The 14033-nt window shown below is 38.8% G+C and overlaps 1 protein-coding gene across 14 annotated transcripts in view; it reads right to left on the bottom strand.

Moving 5' to 3' along the window:
• Positions 1-14033, bottom strand: part of IKZF1 (IKAROS family zinc finger 1) — a 52910-nt gene that overhangs the window by 15621 nt on the left and 23256 nt on the right. For 4 of the 14 annotated variants that reach the window (XM_058027641.1, XM_058027651.1, XM_058027661.1 and 1 more), the window contains exon 3: positions 1898-2158. The exons of 9 other annotated variants lie outside the window; for them this stretch is intronic. In XM_058027641.1, coding sequence (XP_057883624.1) covers positions 1898-2158 — 261 coding nt within the window. Of the gene's footprint in view, positions 1-1897; positions 2159-4227; positions 4288-14033 lie in introns of all 14 variants that reach the window. One more of the 14 variants, XM_058027632.1, reaches the window with a different exon arrangement.

Here is a 14033-nt window from a genome sequence, read left to right as displayed (position 1 = left end):
TGCTCTCACACAGGCCATTTAGCCCTGGTGCAAACACTGCCATGGACCCTTAGGGACCTGAAACAGCTCCTCTGATCCAGCAACAGTGGGGGTTTTTCAACAAAAGAGCAGTCTGCTTAAGCAAGCACAAAAACTTCTACCTCTAAGTGCATTTCAAGTTGCAGCATATTGTTTCAACCATTACAGCAACCTCTTTAGCCCTGTTTGAAGGGCTCACGTACAAGTCATTTTACATGTTCATTTTATCAATTTTTAAAGGAATGAAAGGAAAGGAAAGGAAAGGAAAGGAAAGGAAAGGAAAGGAAAGGAAAGGAAAGGAAAGGAAAGGAAAGGAAAGGAAAGGAAAGGAAAGGAAAGGAAAGGAAAGGAAAGGAAAGGAAAGGAAAGGAAAGGAAAGGAAAGGAAAGGAAAGGAAAGGAAAGGAAAGGAAAGGAAAGGAAAGGAAAGGAAAGGAAAGGAAAGGAAAGGAAAGGAAAGGAAAGGAAAGGAAAGGAAAGGAAAGGAAAGGAAAGGAAAGGAAAGGAAAGGAAAGGAAAGGAAAGGAAAGGAAAGGAAAGGAAAGGAAAGGATCAATCAGTACTTTTTATATCTTGGAAGTAGGCTACAGCCTCTCTTCTGAGTACTAGTTGTGACTTTTCCAATAATTGTCTGTTCTTCCCTGACAGAGGGATTTATCACATAGAATTGAAGAGTACTTAGAAGCAGGCAATGTAGCAGTATTGCTTCTGAACGTGGCTACCCCATGTTACACTAACAGATCGCACGATTCCATGGCTCACAGTTCCTGTGACAGCAGTAACACTGAGGGCAATGGAACACACTGTGGGCCTTTTCACAAATCCTCTCCATTTTAACTCTGAAAGCACTTTGTTAATCTCACTGCTTAGTAATTCTGGGAAAGTTACTTAAGCAAGATTGTGAGGATATGGAGGAAGAAAGAATCTATGTGTTTATTGGCACAACTATTTCAAATGTAACTACAAGACAGGTCAATTCTTACCTTAAAAATATTTTAAAATTTGCTCTCATTGGAATATTCATGTAAAAATGCCAAAACCCAAATTTATTTTCAAAGCAACTTCTGTGAAATAACATTACAGTTTGGTTCTTCTCTTTTAGCTACAAATGACATTAAAGTTTAGATTGGAAGCCTAATTTTTAGATATCTTATATCAGGCAAGGTGAGACTCACTCTTTACTTTTTTATTTGTTTCAGCCTCTTCATTTTTGTCCCTCTTTGAGACTTATCAGAATTAGAAAATTGAGAAAAGAATATTCACAGCATTGTATAATTAAAAGCCATCCCTGTGGACACAAAATCTTTACATGTCTCTTTTAGTGTCCTGGTGGAAACACTTTAGCGCACATTTGACCCATGACAATACTTGTTTTCACTTAATGAAACACCGGACATGAAATGTAAGTATTTTTTGACCAAGTCTGTCAATACAGTTCTCTTAATAAATATTTTTCCAATCACTTTCATAATCACTGATCCATAATGAGCTTTTCTGTTTTGTTGGCAATATAACAACTGGGTTAATTTCAGAGTTAGCTACAAATGGGCTTTTCTTCAGCGTTCTTAGAAATTTCTTAAAAATTAAACAAGACTTCTTTTCTTTTAAGTTTGATTTTTCAATTTTTCTTTTTTTTTTGTTGTTTCAAATCAAACAAACAGCACAATTTCTAGCCCAATAAATGAACTTCCATGAAGAAATCTCAATTTCTGTGCAGGCCGGAAAGATGTACCAAAATAACTGAGTTCCAAAGGCTCACCCATGCTGCGTTACCTTAGAAGAGGCAACACGTGCATGATACAGAGTATAAGTCTTAGTTACTAACTACAAGAACTAGGCCAGTTCTTGTCAACTATAGGAAAAACTATGGCAGGCCTTACCAGTGTGGCTTCGTTTGTGAACCATGAGCACATTGGGACCGATGCAAATTATCCCACAGATATCACATTTTAGCTTTCCGTTAGGAAGTCGAATGCCTCCAACTCCTGACAAAGCCTTGCTGCCTGGGCCATTGTGTGAGCCATTCATTTTCTCTCCTGCGGCATCAAGCATTCGTAAATCCTCCGCACATTCTTCCCCATTCATTTCACAGGCACGCCCATTCTCTTCATCACTCTGAGTCTCTATTTTAATATTACCAGCTGAAAGAAACAATACAGGATGCCACTCAGTTTGGTTACAGAACAAATAATGTGGCAAAGAAACAATCACATGAAAGGAGTTAATTTCTAAACAGCAGGTACAATATCACTAAATAACAAATGCTGTGACCTCAACTATAATTTTGTGGGCAATGTGATGAGTTTGTAACATGTGGAGCAATGAACAGTGAATACCACTACAACAAATACGAGGCATCCAGGGAGCTGGGAACCCAAAAAATATTACAAGTCTGTTTCTAGGTCGCTTTGAGATTTTTGTGTCTATAGCTTTCATTCTGACAACCAGGCTAATTGGAATGAAACTTAAAATTAACCCACTTCATAGGGATTTGTCCAAAACAATTGTGAAAGTAAGTAACTCAACTCAATGGATGAACAGAAAATGCAACATTCTCCACTTGGCAGGAAGATTCCTAGGGTTGTACAGAATTCAAAATTTTGGTTTGCAGTTCTACAGGGTAAGCAATGCCAATGGTAAAGCAGAGTACAAACACTGATAAAGAAATCAGGGTAGGGAAGGATGGAAGGAAGAATTTAAGGAAGCCATAGGAGTGATAGTTGTGTTTCTCGGACAGCAAGATTAGGATTGCTGAGTAATTGGAGACTATTACTATAACCAGAAGTTATGATTAAAAACCAGTCAAATAAAAAAAAAGATGGATGGGAAAACTATTATGATTTTATAGGATAAATCCTTTACATTGTAATCCCATAGGTGACAACTGTCTGCAGCCAGAATAAGAATTTAGGTAAATTTGCTACAGCCACACATGTGCCAACATAGAGGCTAGTAAATTTGATGTGATATGAACACAGCAAACTTCAACATTAAGGAAAATTAAGGAAAAGGGTCAAGATTCAGACAACTTCAAGCCAGTATTCATTCCTCCTCTCTCCACAGGATTGTATGATGTTTTATGTATTAAAAAAAAATCTTTGCTATTATTTCCCTCTTTTCTAATCTGGTGATTTTGGTGAAAAAATATTCTTCATTAGGCTGGAAAAGACCATTTCATTGCCCAAAATCTTACTTTCCATACAGTAAAACCCCTCTCACCTTCATCCCACCCCACCCAAAAAAACCAAAGAGTTTACTTCAGCAGGTAGCTAAGAATATGAGGGATCTGTTTCACCCAATAAAGTCCAGGTATTTTTCTTCTGTGGAAAAACAGTTTTATGGTAACCTCATTAAAAAAAGTGATGGTGTAGCAATAAAATAACAAAAAGCTATGGACAATAATTACCTCAAGAGATTGAAAGACTTTGATATTTCTTTGAAATGGAGAGGATTGACAAACTCTTTTCTGATACATCCTGTAACCTCAAAGGTGTCCCAGAAGGAGTGCAAGGATGTAACTGACAAGAGTATCTGACTCAAAATCCTATTGGGAAACAGAAGCCTAAAGGTGTTCACATTTATGAATACTGCTTGACTGGACACCTTTTAAAAAGTTTACCAGCCTAGGTATTTTAATGTTTCTTCAAGTATTGCATTATAAAAGAAATCATATGCAAACCAGAATAAGTGCATATCATAAATAGCAGTTTTCCTTTAAAATGTATGTTCTAGAAAGAGGAATAATTTAGTGATATACCAAAAAAATCAATGACCAAACAATGACTTAAAAAGATGGCATGACTGGTTAAACAGAACTGATCCTGCAAGTTCAATGGGCTACAACCTCATACTGCTGTTTTCACCATGGCAAATGGAAGCAATACAAATATTTGGCTTGAGTGTATGACAAGATTTTCCACAATTTACATCTAATTTTTTTCCTTTCAGTTATAAGAATAATAAATATGTATTTTTACTAAACAATTATAGGCTCCTTGCCTGCCAGGAATTTGGAGAAGGTAACTTTTGAAGCAGATTTTTTGTTAAGTTAAAACAAAACACACATGAACAAAACAAAAAGATCAGACTACTTAAGTGCATGCAGACAAACATACATTACTCAGAAATGAAATGACACAAACAAAAAAAATCATAAAAGTAGGAACTAGATGGAAATGCTCTGTAGTGAACTGAGTTTCAGTATACTTACTGGAAAAAGATTTGGGAATTATTGCATGAAAGTCCCTAAAGCCTTCCGCCCCGTATGCAGCTGCAATAAAGAAGGCAAACAGGATGCTGGTTTGTGGTACTGCTAGCAGTAAATGTAAAAGAAGATGGCACTATTGCTATAAGTAAATACCTAGGAGAAAGACAAAACTATCATCACAGAAGAAACATAAGCAGTTTAGGATGAAGGAGGAACAGGAGAAGGACAGCTGGCAGGGGAATCCTGACTCGTCTAGAACATTCCCATCTACAAAAATGCCCTTTTCTTCCAAAGCAGCCAACAAGTTTTATCATGTTTTCTAGAAGCATTATGTGCTCTTGGGTATTCCCCTTGCCTGGGCAGTAATTCCTGCTGAAGTCAAGAGGAACTCTTGCTAACTCTTGTCTCAAAAAGGTCAATCCAGGCCCCTACAGTGCAGCTCTCTCAGAAATTATTTTTTGCCAATATGCCCTCCTTCTGTGACAGAAATCTCTTAAACATCCTTGTTTCTAGTCTCTGCAGTTATAAAAAGTGAAATTGTGTTGTTTTCCTCTTACGTCTGCTGGTCTTATGCAATGGAAGAAGAGGGAGTTCAGGTTTACATATATATATATATATATATTTATTATGTATATTGGCATATTTTTGATTTGTACTTCTAAGGCTTGTCCTCACAATTTATTTACGAAACAGTTGTATAAATATATTATACCCTGCATATTATAAGTAGCCATACAAATTACCATGCCATTGGGCATGCTGATACAGGTAACGCTGGAGTTCATTACTTGACATAAGCAATGACAGGAATATTGATCTAGCCAATATTCACTGAAGTTCTCCACAGCTACGTCCTGGACTGCTGCAGCTGTACTGCTCAATGAATGTCCCTGTGCAGACCAGGCCGAGTACCCAGGATGTGCATCCTTTCACCAGTGCACCTCGTGGCAGAGGCTCAGCTCACGTGCAGAGTTCACTTTGCCAGTGAGAGATGGTGAACATTGAGGGCATCTAACTCATCCTGGGTCCTCACAGAAATTTCATTGGTCTAATTAACAAAAAAAAGTCTCTGCCTGTTCAAACTTAGTACTTCTTGTGAATCTATCTGCAATACAAGAACTGGTGAAAAGAGTCCCACTGATGTAGGAGACCCAACAGGAGAGACAAATCACTCCAGTAAAAATGCTAAGGACTTTTATTAAATCTAAATAATAGGAAAGGCAAGGTATACTTTCTTTCTGGTTTTTTTCCCCTTGGGGGCTTAAACTGAAAATAAAAACCATCAGTGTTTTCTACTTTTGTGAGAGTGATCTTGTCCCGCCCTTGTTATAGTAGAGAAATCACTTATGGAGCAACAACGATGTGAAAAATACCTGTAAACCATATTTTTCATGTGCACTGATTATGAACATACTCAAGACTTTGTACCCATTTCTGAAACTGCTACCCAACACAGTTTTTGTAGAAATAATTTCTGTACACATCCATAGCTATGTACACACATATGCATTCATTAATTAGCTTTAAAATAACTCATGGTAATAACTTCTCATTGGCTCTTCTAACACCATTAAGAAATTACTCATTAATTAATTACCTTCAATTTGGTTGGAGGTGACCTTAAAAGGCTCAGTATTTTATTCCCTTTGTACACATTATCACAATTCAGGGCTGTTTAATACAAACTTTTTTCTATGGAAGGGGTGCAGAGCTCTTTGATGTCACTGAACTGACAGCTTTCCCCCATTCCTTTTTTACCTATCCAGAGTGTGGAAAAATTACTCAAAAGCAGGGCACTGGCTGGGTCCCTTGTGGTCTCTTATGTTTACTGGAAATTTCACTTTGGATTTTCTGAAGAGCATTTTAAATTAATGTTAAAACATCTGTTCAGTATTCTACGGCTAAAGGTGATTTACGCAAGTGTTGGAAAAAAAATAAATTGATATGTCAAAGGGGAGAGAGGTGATGATATAATTTATCACTGAAGAGCAGCATTGCTGGCTCCACATCAGACTTGGGCTGGGGCAGTCACGACAGCAGGATGGTGTGAGAGCAGACAGCGTCATACTTCCCTGGGAAGAGCTGAGCAACATGGAGATGGAAGGGAGGCATTTTGCAATGAGTGAAAGAGCTGATGGCAAGCAGAAAGGAGAAAACAAACAGACCTCCTGGGAAACTGGACGTAGAGGGTGGCTTTCGAAGGACAGAGAAATAGGCAGCTGGAAAAAAGATGCAGGGGAACAATTAGTAATTTGTTTACAATCCACTGCCAATTTACCTTCTTTTTTAGCTATGAGAGTCCCTCCCAGCTGTAAAATGCTTTCAGTTTTGTGAGACTTTGGCAATGGCATAGGTCTCAGTACCTGGGCCATAATTCTATTTGGAATGGGGCATTCACCTCCCAAGTCATATTGTTCTCCAGAGGGATTTTTAAAGATGTAAAAAAGCATAAGACCTGGTTATCAAAGGTTTTTAAAGAGTAGCAGACAAAGACAAATCACACTGAAGCTTCTGAAACATCTAAACAATAGAATTATTTGATTTTTAATGGGATTTGACATTTTATCCCAATAAGTACTAAACTGTATCTTGTGGCATATACCTGCCTTTAAGAACTTATCCTTTAGACATTATTTGAAAATAATCCAAATAATTTGGTTTGGTGTCATGCAATGTCTTGTTTGTACTTTGTAGCCAAGAGCAGAGAGAGATTCCTCTTCAAGTGTCTGCAAATAGTTTGGGTGCCTGTAATTTTTTGTTTTCATGGCTTGCTTTTTATTCCAAGACAAGTCAGAAGTATTTAGTTGATTAGTTGCTGCTTAAATCTTAGCTTTAAAATCCAGGCGTTCTCATGAAGACACCATAAGTATTCAACCAGCAACCCTACCTGACTCATTTGAACAGTACCTTATCATTGTAACTGTGAGAAAAAAACTTTAACACCATCCTTTCTAACAAATGATAGAAAATGTTGCTAAAAAGGCAGATTAAAATGAAGAAACCCTACTTATCAGGCTAAAATAAATCACCTCAGCATGCCAACATGTGTCAATAAATGCAGACAGGATCTCTTCTTGTTTACATAGGTACTCAGAAAACAATATTGTCAGCAATCCCACCTGTCATTTCTGATACAAGACATAACAGCTATTCTGTCTTGTAACTGCATATGAAAATTTTAGCATTTGGTTTTATGCACTGAAATCCTTCCCCCTTTCCTTTTTATATCATGGTCATTTACTGTGGTATCAGCTCTGTTCTCACCCCACAAGAGCTCTGCAGGTGTAGGATGCCATTCTCAGAAATGAAAGTTGCCTTTCCACAGAATATTTAAGGAGTCATTATTCACCAGCCAGACTTGACAACAAACAACGATGACCAATTCTTTAACTTAAATTATGTTTCCATTAATAATTTCTTCCCCTTATGAGCTCTGAAGCAACACGAATAACTGTGTGAGTGTGAAAAATGACAACAAAAGGTCTGGGCAGAGGAATCCTAATGCAATGCCTTGAGCTCTTCCTCAGTCTAATTCAGATGACACAACAGAACAAAGATGGGACTAATCAAACTAACTGGTTATTTAGCTACAGAAAAAAGCAGGTGCACCCAAGTGCTCTCAAAAATTACTCTTCTGCTCCCTCCTTTCTACATAAGCACTGCATTGGCAGGGCTAATCAAGTGTTTGTGGTGTGTCTCTGTGTAAAATGCTGAAAGTTAGAGAGCATTTGCGAAGGGAAACAAAAATAACAGAAAGAAGAGTAGCAGCAGGAACTGCTGGGACACACCTGCAGGTAGAGAGGCTGGTGCTGACGGATAAGGAGATCCTCGCTGCAGGGTCCGTGCTGCTTCCTTTGACTCCAAGTGCCAATCAGCCCTTGGCAGCCAATTTCTTCCCTACTCTAATTCTGGCTTTCAATCAAATGGATATTATTCCAGAAACACAGGCATCCACAGATAAGCTATCTCCCATGGGACAACTGGTGTGAGGAGCTCCACCCATGTCATCACCCATGACTGCAACTTCTCCCTGCTGCTGCCTGGGGGAGGTGCCCGCCCCGTGAGCCAGCGTCAGCGCCTGCCAGCATGCACAGCCTGTCCTCAGCAGAAAGGAGCAGGGAACTGTGCTTCACTGCATTGCAAAGCACATCAACATGTTTTTCTAGGGGCTACAGTGAAATCAAACTGTACGGAATCAAACAAGTGAACAAAACAACCAACAAAGTATGTCCTCTCTAGGTAAAAAAAGTGGCTTTTGCTCCATTGTACATTCTCCCAGCAGCCTCCTGTTAGCTACTTACAGGAATTTTCTAAAGGACCAGTAAAGATACATTGGTTAAAGACAGATTCAAATAATGCCCTTAAATATACACTTGGAGATATGTGCCTTTTATACACTTTTCCAAATTTGTGTTTCAGTAGGAAATGATCTGTAACCAAACCAAGGGGCTGGTCTAGGTCATATTTCTTGTCTTTGTTGTGACACTTCCTGGTACATTTTGTACTGGATTCAAGTGTTTTTCCAAAGGACAGTTAACTACCTGGCTGTTTGATGTTCATCATCTGAACTATAAGTAAAACTAGACTTTAAAGGCAAGAGAAATAGCACTGTCAGGAAATGCCATACTAAACCTCTTTCTCAAGTTTTACACGTATGTATCTACATGCTTCCTAGATTGGAAATGCTCTGCATCTTTTACTGGCTGCATGATGGAGAAGCTAAGGGAACTGTTGCAGCTTTGCTGGTAACAGAGTTTATTGACACCTCTCTGCTTTGAGAAGTAAGCTCCGAACACTCAAACTGAAGAGAAAGATTTGCTGACAAATGATAGTAATAACAGCACTTTTAATTCTCAACTTTTTTGTCTCTTCTGCCTTCACCAGATTTTTGTTAATATGGGCATTAAAGGATGAGGGAGTATTAAAAGGGCCCTTAGCAGGAAATTTTTAAAAAGCAAAGTAACCTTAAGTAACAATGCACAACAGTGAGGTGAAAAAAATAACCATACTTGAAAACATTCTCAAGTATTCTCAAGCACATACAGATGTGTCCCTGAACGCTCATGCTTATGTGCTGAGACTGGAACCTCCAAAGCCGCATCCTCCAAAAAGACTGCCCGCACACTCACTGTGGCTTACACTCTTCCCCACACAGCAACAGTTATCCAGGAAAAGCAAAGCCTGAGATATATGATATCCTAACATTAATAAGGCTTTTCCTTTCTCTAATCCTTCCACAAAGCATGATTTAGTGAAATTCATGGGTGTTGACCCATTTTCAATTAGTGCAACAAAACTCCAGCTAAAGGGAGTTGCATGTGGCAGCTGGGAGAACATGAAAGGAGCATGCACCTGCAAAGATTAGTGATTTGGAGAAGAGGAAAGACTACATTGAGATTCAACAGGCAGACCAGAAGCTCTAAAAGATGGAAGAAACAGCTAGGCTCTTCTGGGAGTTACTGTGGGCATCCCTTAACAAGGCAAAGGGCTTAAAAAAGTGTAGAAATTATTAAAAACAGATAAGGCCATCACTTACATATGAAAAATGTGAACTGTCGTTAGAAGGGGAGTTTTAAGCTTGTTTGACCAAGAGAAAAGCCTGTGAAATCTGAAAATGCACAGAGGGTATTGGTCAGGTACCAGATCAAGGCAACAGTTACTGCCACTGCTGAACAAAACTGCCACTTTGGAGCAATGAAGTGCCCTTGCTTCTTTGGTTTAGGGAAAGGCAGGGAGATGAACTGTTTTTTATATTCCTTCAGAGAACCTTAATTTCCCTTGCCCTGAATGCAAAGTTAGCCTTTCTTTTCAAACCTTCCCCTTTTCATGTATCACCTCAGTGAGCTGCTTGCACATGCTTATTTTTGTGCCTAGAGTGACACAGAGCTACCCTGTCTCAGGGTCAGGCCCTCGCAAGTCCATCTGTATTAACAAGTCCATGCGTGCTAACAATGTGTTGTGCCTTCACTCTCAGTGAACGGACACAGGGACTTTTCCAGGGACCATTCAGGTATCCCTATGATGCCTTGAGCAACATTTTGCACCAATGTACATAGTTCCCCATAGCTGTCAAAGGGTCAGTAGATCTAAATTTAGACCAAGCAGCTGTGTTTAGGTTTGGGGAGGTGCCTTTGGGTGTCGTGCCAAAGCTGTGCACTGTCAATGTCCTCTTTTGGAAAGAGGTCAGAGGACGAAGTGGGGAGGAACCCAGCCATTTCAGCACTTTGGAGGGAATACACTATGAAAATTGTATTATCTTGCCTACTTTAAAAAAAAATTGCTGTGCAGAGTCTTCTGTGCCCCTCAGATGACACAGGGGAAAAAAACCCCAGGGATATCGAAAGCTTATTTTAGACTAAAGCAAATAAAATACAGTCATCACTTTATGAGTGATAAAGTACATATTCTCTCTGAGGACTGTGAAAAGAAGTTGATGTTGAATTACGAAGCCTGTTTTAGGTCTGTTAACCCTAAGTGCTCAGTTATTTTTCCAGATGCTATTGAAGATTCTTCTTTTTCGATTTTAAATATATTATGAGAAAGTTTTGCAATCTAAACTGCTGTTTACTTTATCAGAGTGTACTCAACCTTCCAGAAAAAAGAAATCCAAATCTACATCTTCTGGGGAAGAGGTAAAAATTTTTCTACAGAAATCTCAAAGAAATTCTCTGAATATGGACATACCTGATAGCTCCTGAGGGGAAAAATGTCAAGACAATATCAATTATTTCCCACTGTATATCACAGACAATGCTTTGCTACAGTGACCTGCATTACCTCTCTGGCAATCAGTCCTCTATGCTGAAATGGCAAGAAATCCCAAATGATGCTGGCAAACTTGCAAGCACTCAGAGATCTGGATTATTCTGAAAGTCTACAAACTCAGTTTAGTACACATTTTTAAGAGACTTCTTGTCTTTCCTCACTCCTATATTATTTTCCATGCTTGTAGTTTTCCTGATTTTAGCTCAGGAAAAACAAGCACACCTTCCCTTTCCTGAACAGAATCCATCCTTAACCACACTGTTTCTATGATACGTCATCCCTGACATTGGATGCCTCTTCTGTGAAGTGTACAACAACTGTTAAGTGAAATACTGTTTTCTTGGGTCTTTGAGTGCAGTGTTAAGAGAAAAACCTAGATTCCACTAGCTTTCTGTAAAAGATGAAGGAGATAATATTTTAAAAAGATGAGTTTCTCAGAAAGATGTGGAGAAAAATATGTCAGAAGTTAAGACTAAATTTGATATATAAAAGATATTACAGCATCCTACCTAAACTTCCTAACTCTGATCTGCAATCACACCTCATCTGTGATTTGAAACTATTGAATTTAGGAGTCTCTATTCCTGTCCTGAAGTGTGTGTCCAAAACCAGAAAGTAACTATGCTGCAGAGCTGAAGTTTAGCTGAGTTTCTGGTGCAGGTATCACCATGCTTCCAGAAGAGAGAGGCAATCCACTCAGGTGCAGCTTCCTCAAACTCTGAACAATTCTTCAGCAATATCTAAGGCTGGTGAGTGTAAAAGGTGTTTTGAAATTATTTTACATCTCTTGAATCAGTAATCTGACATTTGAAATTCACTGTAAACACAGTCAAGATCACCATCTTCTGACAGTCACAATCACCACGCTGGGTTTCTTACATCAAAATGCAAACATTTCCTTAACTTGTGTAGAACAACAAATCATCCAAGCCAATACCTTGCTTGGCAGAGCTTCAACGGACAAGTCTTTCAAAATTATAGTTTTTAAATGGAATATTTTCCAATAGCTCCAATCACTCAACTAAATTGTGATAAGGAGCCCAAAACTGATTATTATGAACATCAGAAACTTATATAATTCAGGTGACAGAAATCACCCCATCAAAACCTTTATTTCTGGATGAGGTATAGAACAGAATAATCCAATAAGGTCTAACTACTGTTCAAACACTCTTCCACTCATTTCAATAGGCCTACCAAATCCTTTAACGCTTGTCTACCAGCAAAAGATGTTCACAAAAGCAGCTAATGGTTTGAGGCACCCCAACTTCAGATACTAATGAAACCAGATTATCAGAAAACAGATCACCTGGAAAATTCTGATCCACTAAAAAATCAGACCACTGTCTCAAGCTCTGTATCTGAATCTTGGGCATCCAGTCATTTCAGAAGCTTCCTCTGTTAGCCTGCATGTGCAAGCAGGCATTTGTTACTTCCTCACAAACTCTGTTTGGTATAACCTGTAAGTTGATCAGTAGTGCAGTAGTTAATAAAAAGAACCTATAGTGGCATTTCAAATCCCAGAAATGGTTCAGCTATTGCTTTCCAATCTGCAGCAGAGGGAGACTGTGAAATCCTTGGTCCACTGCAGCACCAGACAGACTGGAAGCAACTGTGTTGCAGTGGAGAGCAATTTTGAAGTATCAAAATTATCTGGGAGCTTAAATCTCTTTGACTTTTAGTAATATTCAGATTTTTAGGACAACCTGAGCTTCCCATTGTGGGGTGCTGGCGGGGGTGGAGAAAAAGTAAATCTGCACTGAGAATGCTGTGAAACTTGAGTCCAATTGCAGCCATAGCTGAGAAGGCATTACAGCTTCCCCCTTGTTCCCTTGGCTTAACAGGAAACCTTTACCTATTGTTCCTCTAACTCCTTCCACAAAGAACAGTCTGGACATATTTCTTCCCTACCCACAGTTGTTTATCTCCTTAGCATCTGTCATGGTCTAGAAGTTTGGATCAACTCCTACACCAGTTGCTATGATGTACTTTTAATTCACTCCAGTAGAAAGGTTTCAAGAAGAGAGAAGAGAAGAGAAGAGAAGAGAAGAGAAGAGAAGAGAAGAGAAGAGAAGAGAAGAGAAGAGAAGAGAAGAGAAGAGAAGAGAAGAGAAGAGAAGAGAAGAGAAGAGAGAAGAGAAGAGAAGAGAAGAGAAGAGAAGAGAAGAGAAGAGAAGAGAAGAGAAGAGAAGAGAAGAGAAGGGAAGAAGAGCCTCCAACTAATGGGCACCCTAGGAAGCAGCTAGAAAAAATCCTTGAGAGAGGATTTTTCAAAAAAAAAAAAAAAAAGAGAGAGCACCAAACTGTGATTCTCTGTGTAAGAATAGTTTTTCTTTTGAGGTTCTATTATTTGTTTGTCTGTTGTTTTGAAAGGACAGTTTTAAAAACTGTGCACAATACAGGTCTAGATCTCTGCTCAGCTTTCATCTCTACAGGCAAGTTCAAAAACATGATCATGGCTCTATCTAGATCATGGCTCAATTTCCTCTGTTGCAGCAGTATTATGAGAGGCCCCTACACTGGTACTGCCTGCATCTCTCCCTTGCATTCAAGGACACAGTGATGGTACAGTTTGGGATTACCTTGAACTATGTGGAAGGCTATTATCTCAAGTTACCAAGCTGGAAACTTTCTGACTTTTTGTCGTTTCTCTTCCCTATTTATAAATTTCTCCCTTCCTTCACTCACCTACCCACTCCTGCCTCTCCATTCTGATCTGCTTCTTTGCATTCCTGGAGGTGAAACAAAAGAGCTGCAGTTGTGACACTGCAGTTTCCACATCCTCCTCACTCTGTTATAAAAGTACTCGAAGAGGAAGAAGGGCAAATAATGAAATATAGGAAAGCAGGAAAAGAGGAAGCAGCCAAGAGATAGCAGCCCAACTGAAATGCTAAGAATTATGGAGAAGTGACATAAAGGGAAGCATAGACCAGGAATTATACTTAGGGGCTTAAAAAAAAAAAAAAAAAAAAAAAAAAAAAAAAAAAAAAAGAGAGAGAGAGAGAAAAGAGAAAAAGAGAGAGCACCAAACTGTGATTCTCTGT

This window comes from Melospiza georgiana, chromosome 1 (genome assembly GCF_028018845.1).
Source record: "Melospiza georgiana isolate bMelGeo1 chromosome 1, bMelGeo1.pri, whole genome shotgun sequence".
NCBI lineage: Eukaryota > Metazoa > Chordata > Aves > Passeriformes > Passerellidae > Melospiza > Melospiza georgiana.
This window is presented reverse-complemented; position numbering and strand designations above follow the sequence as displayed.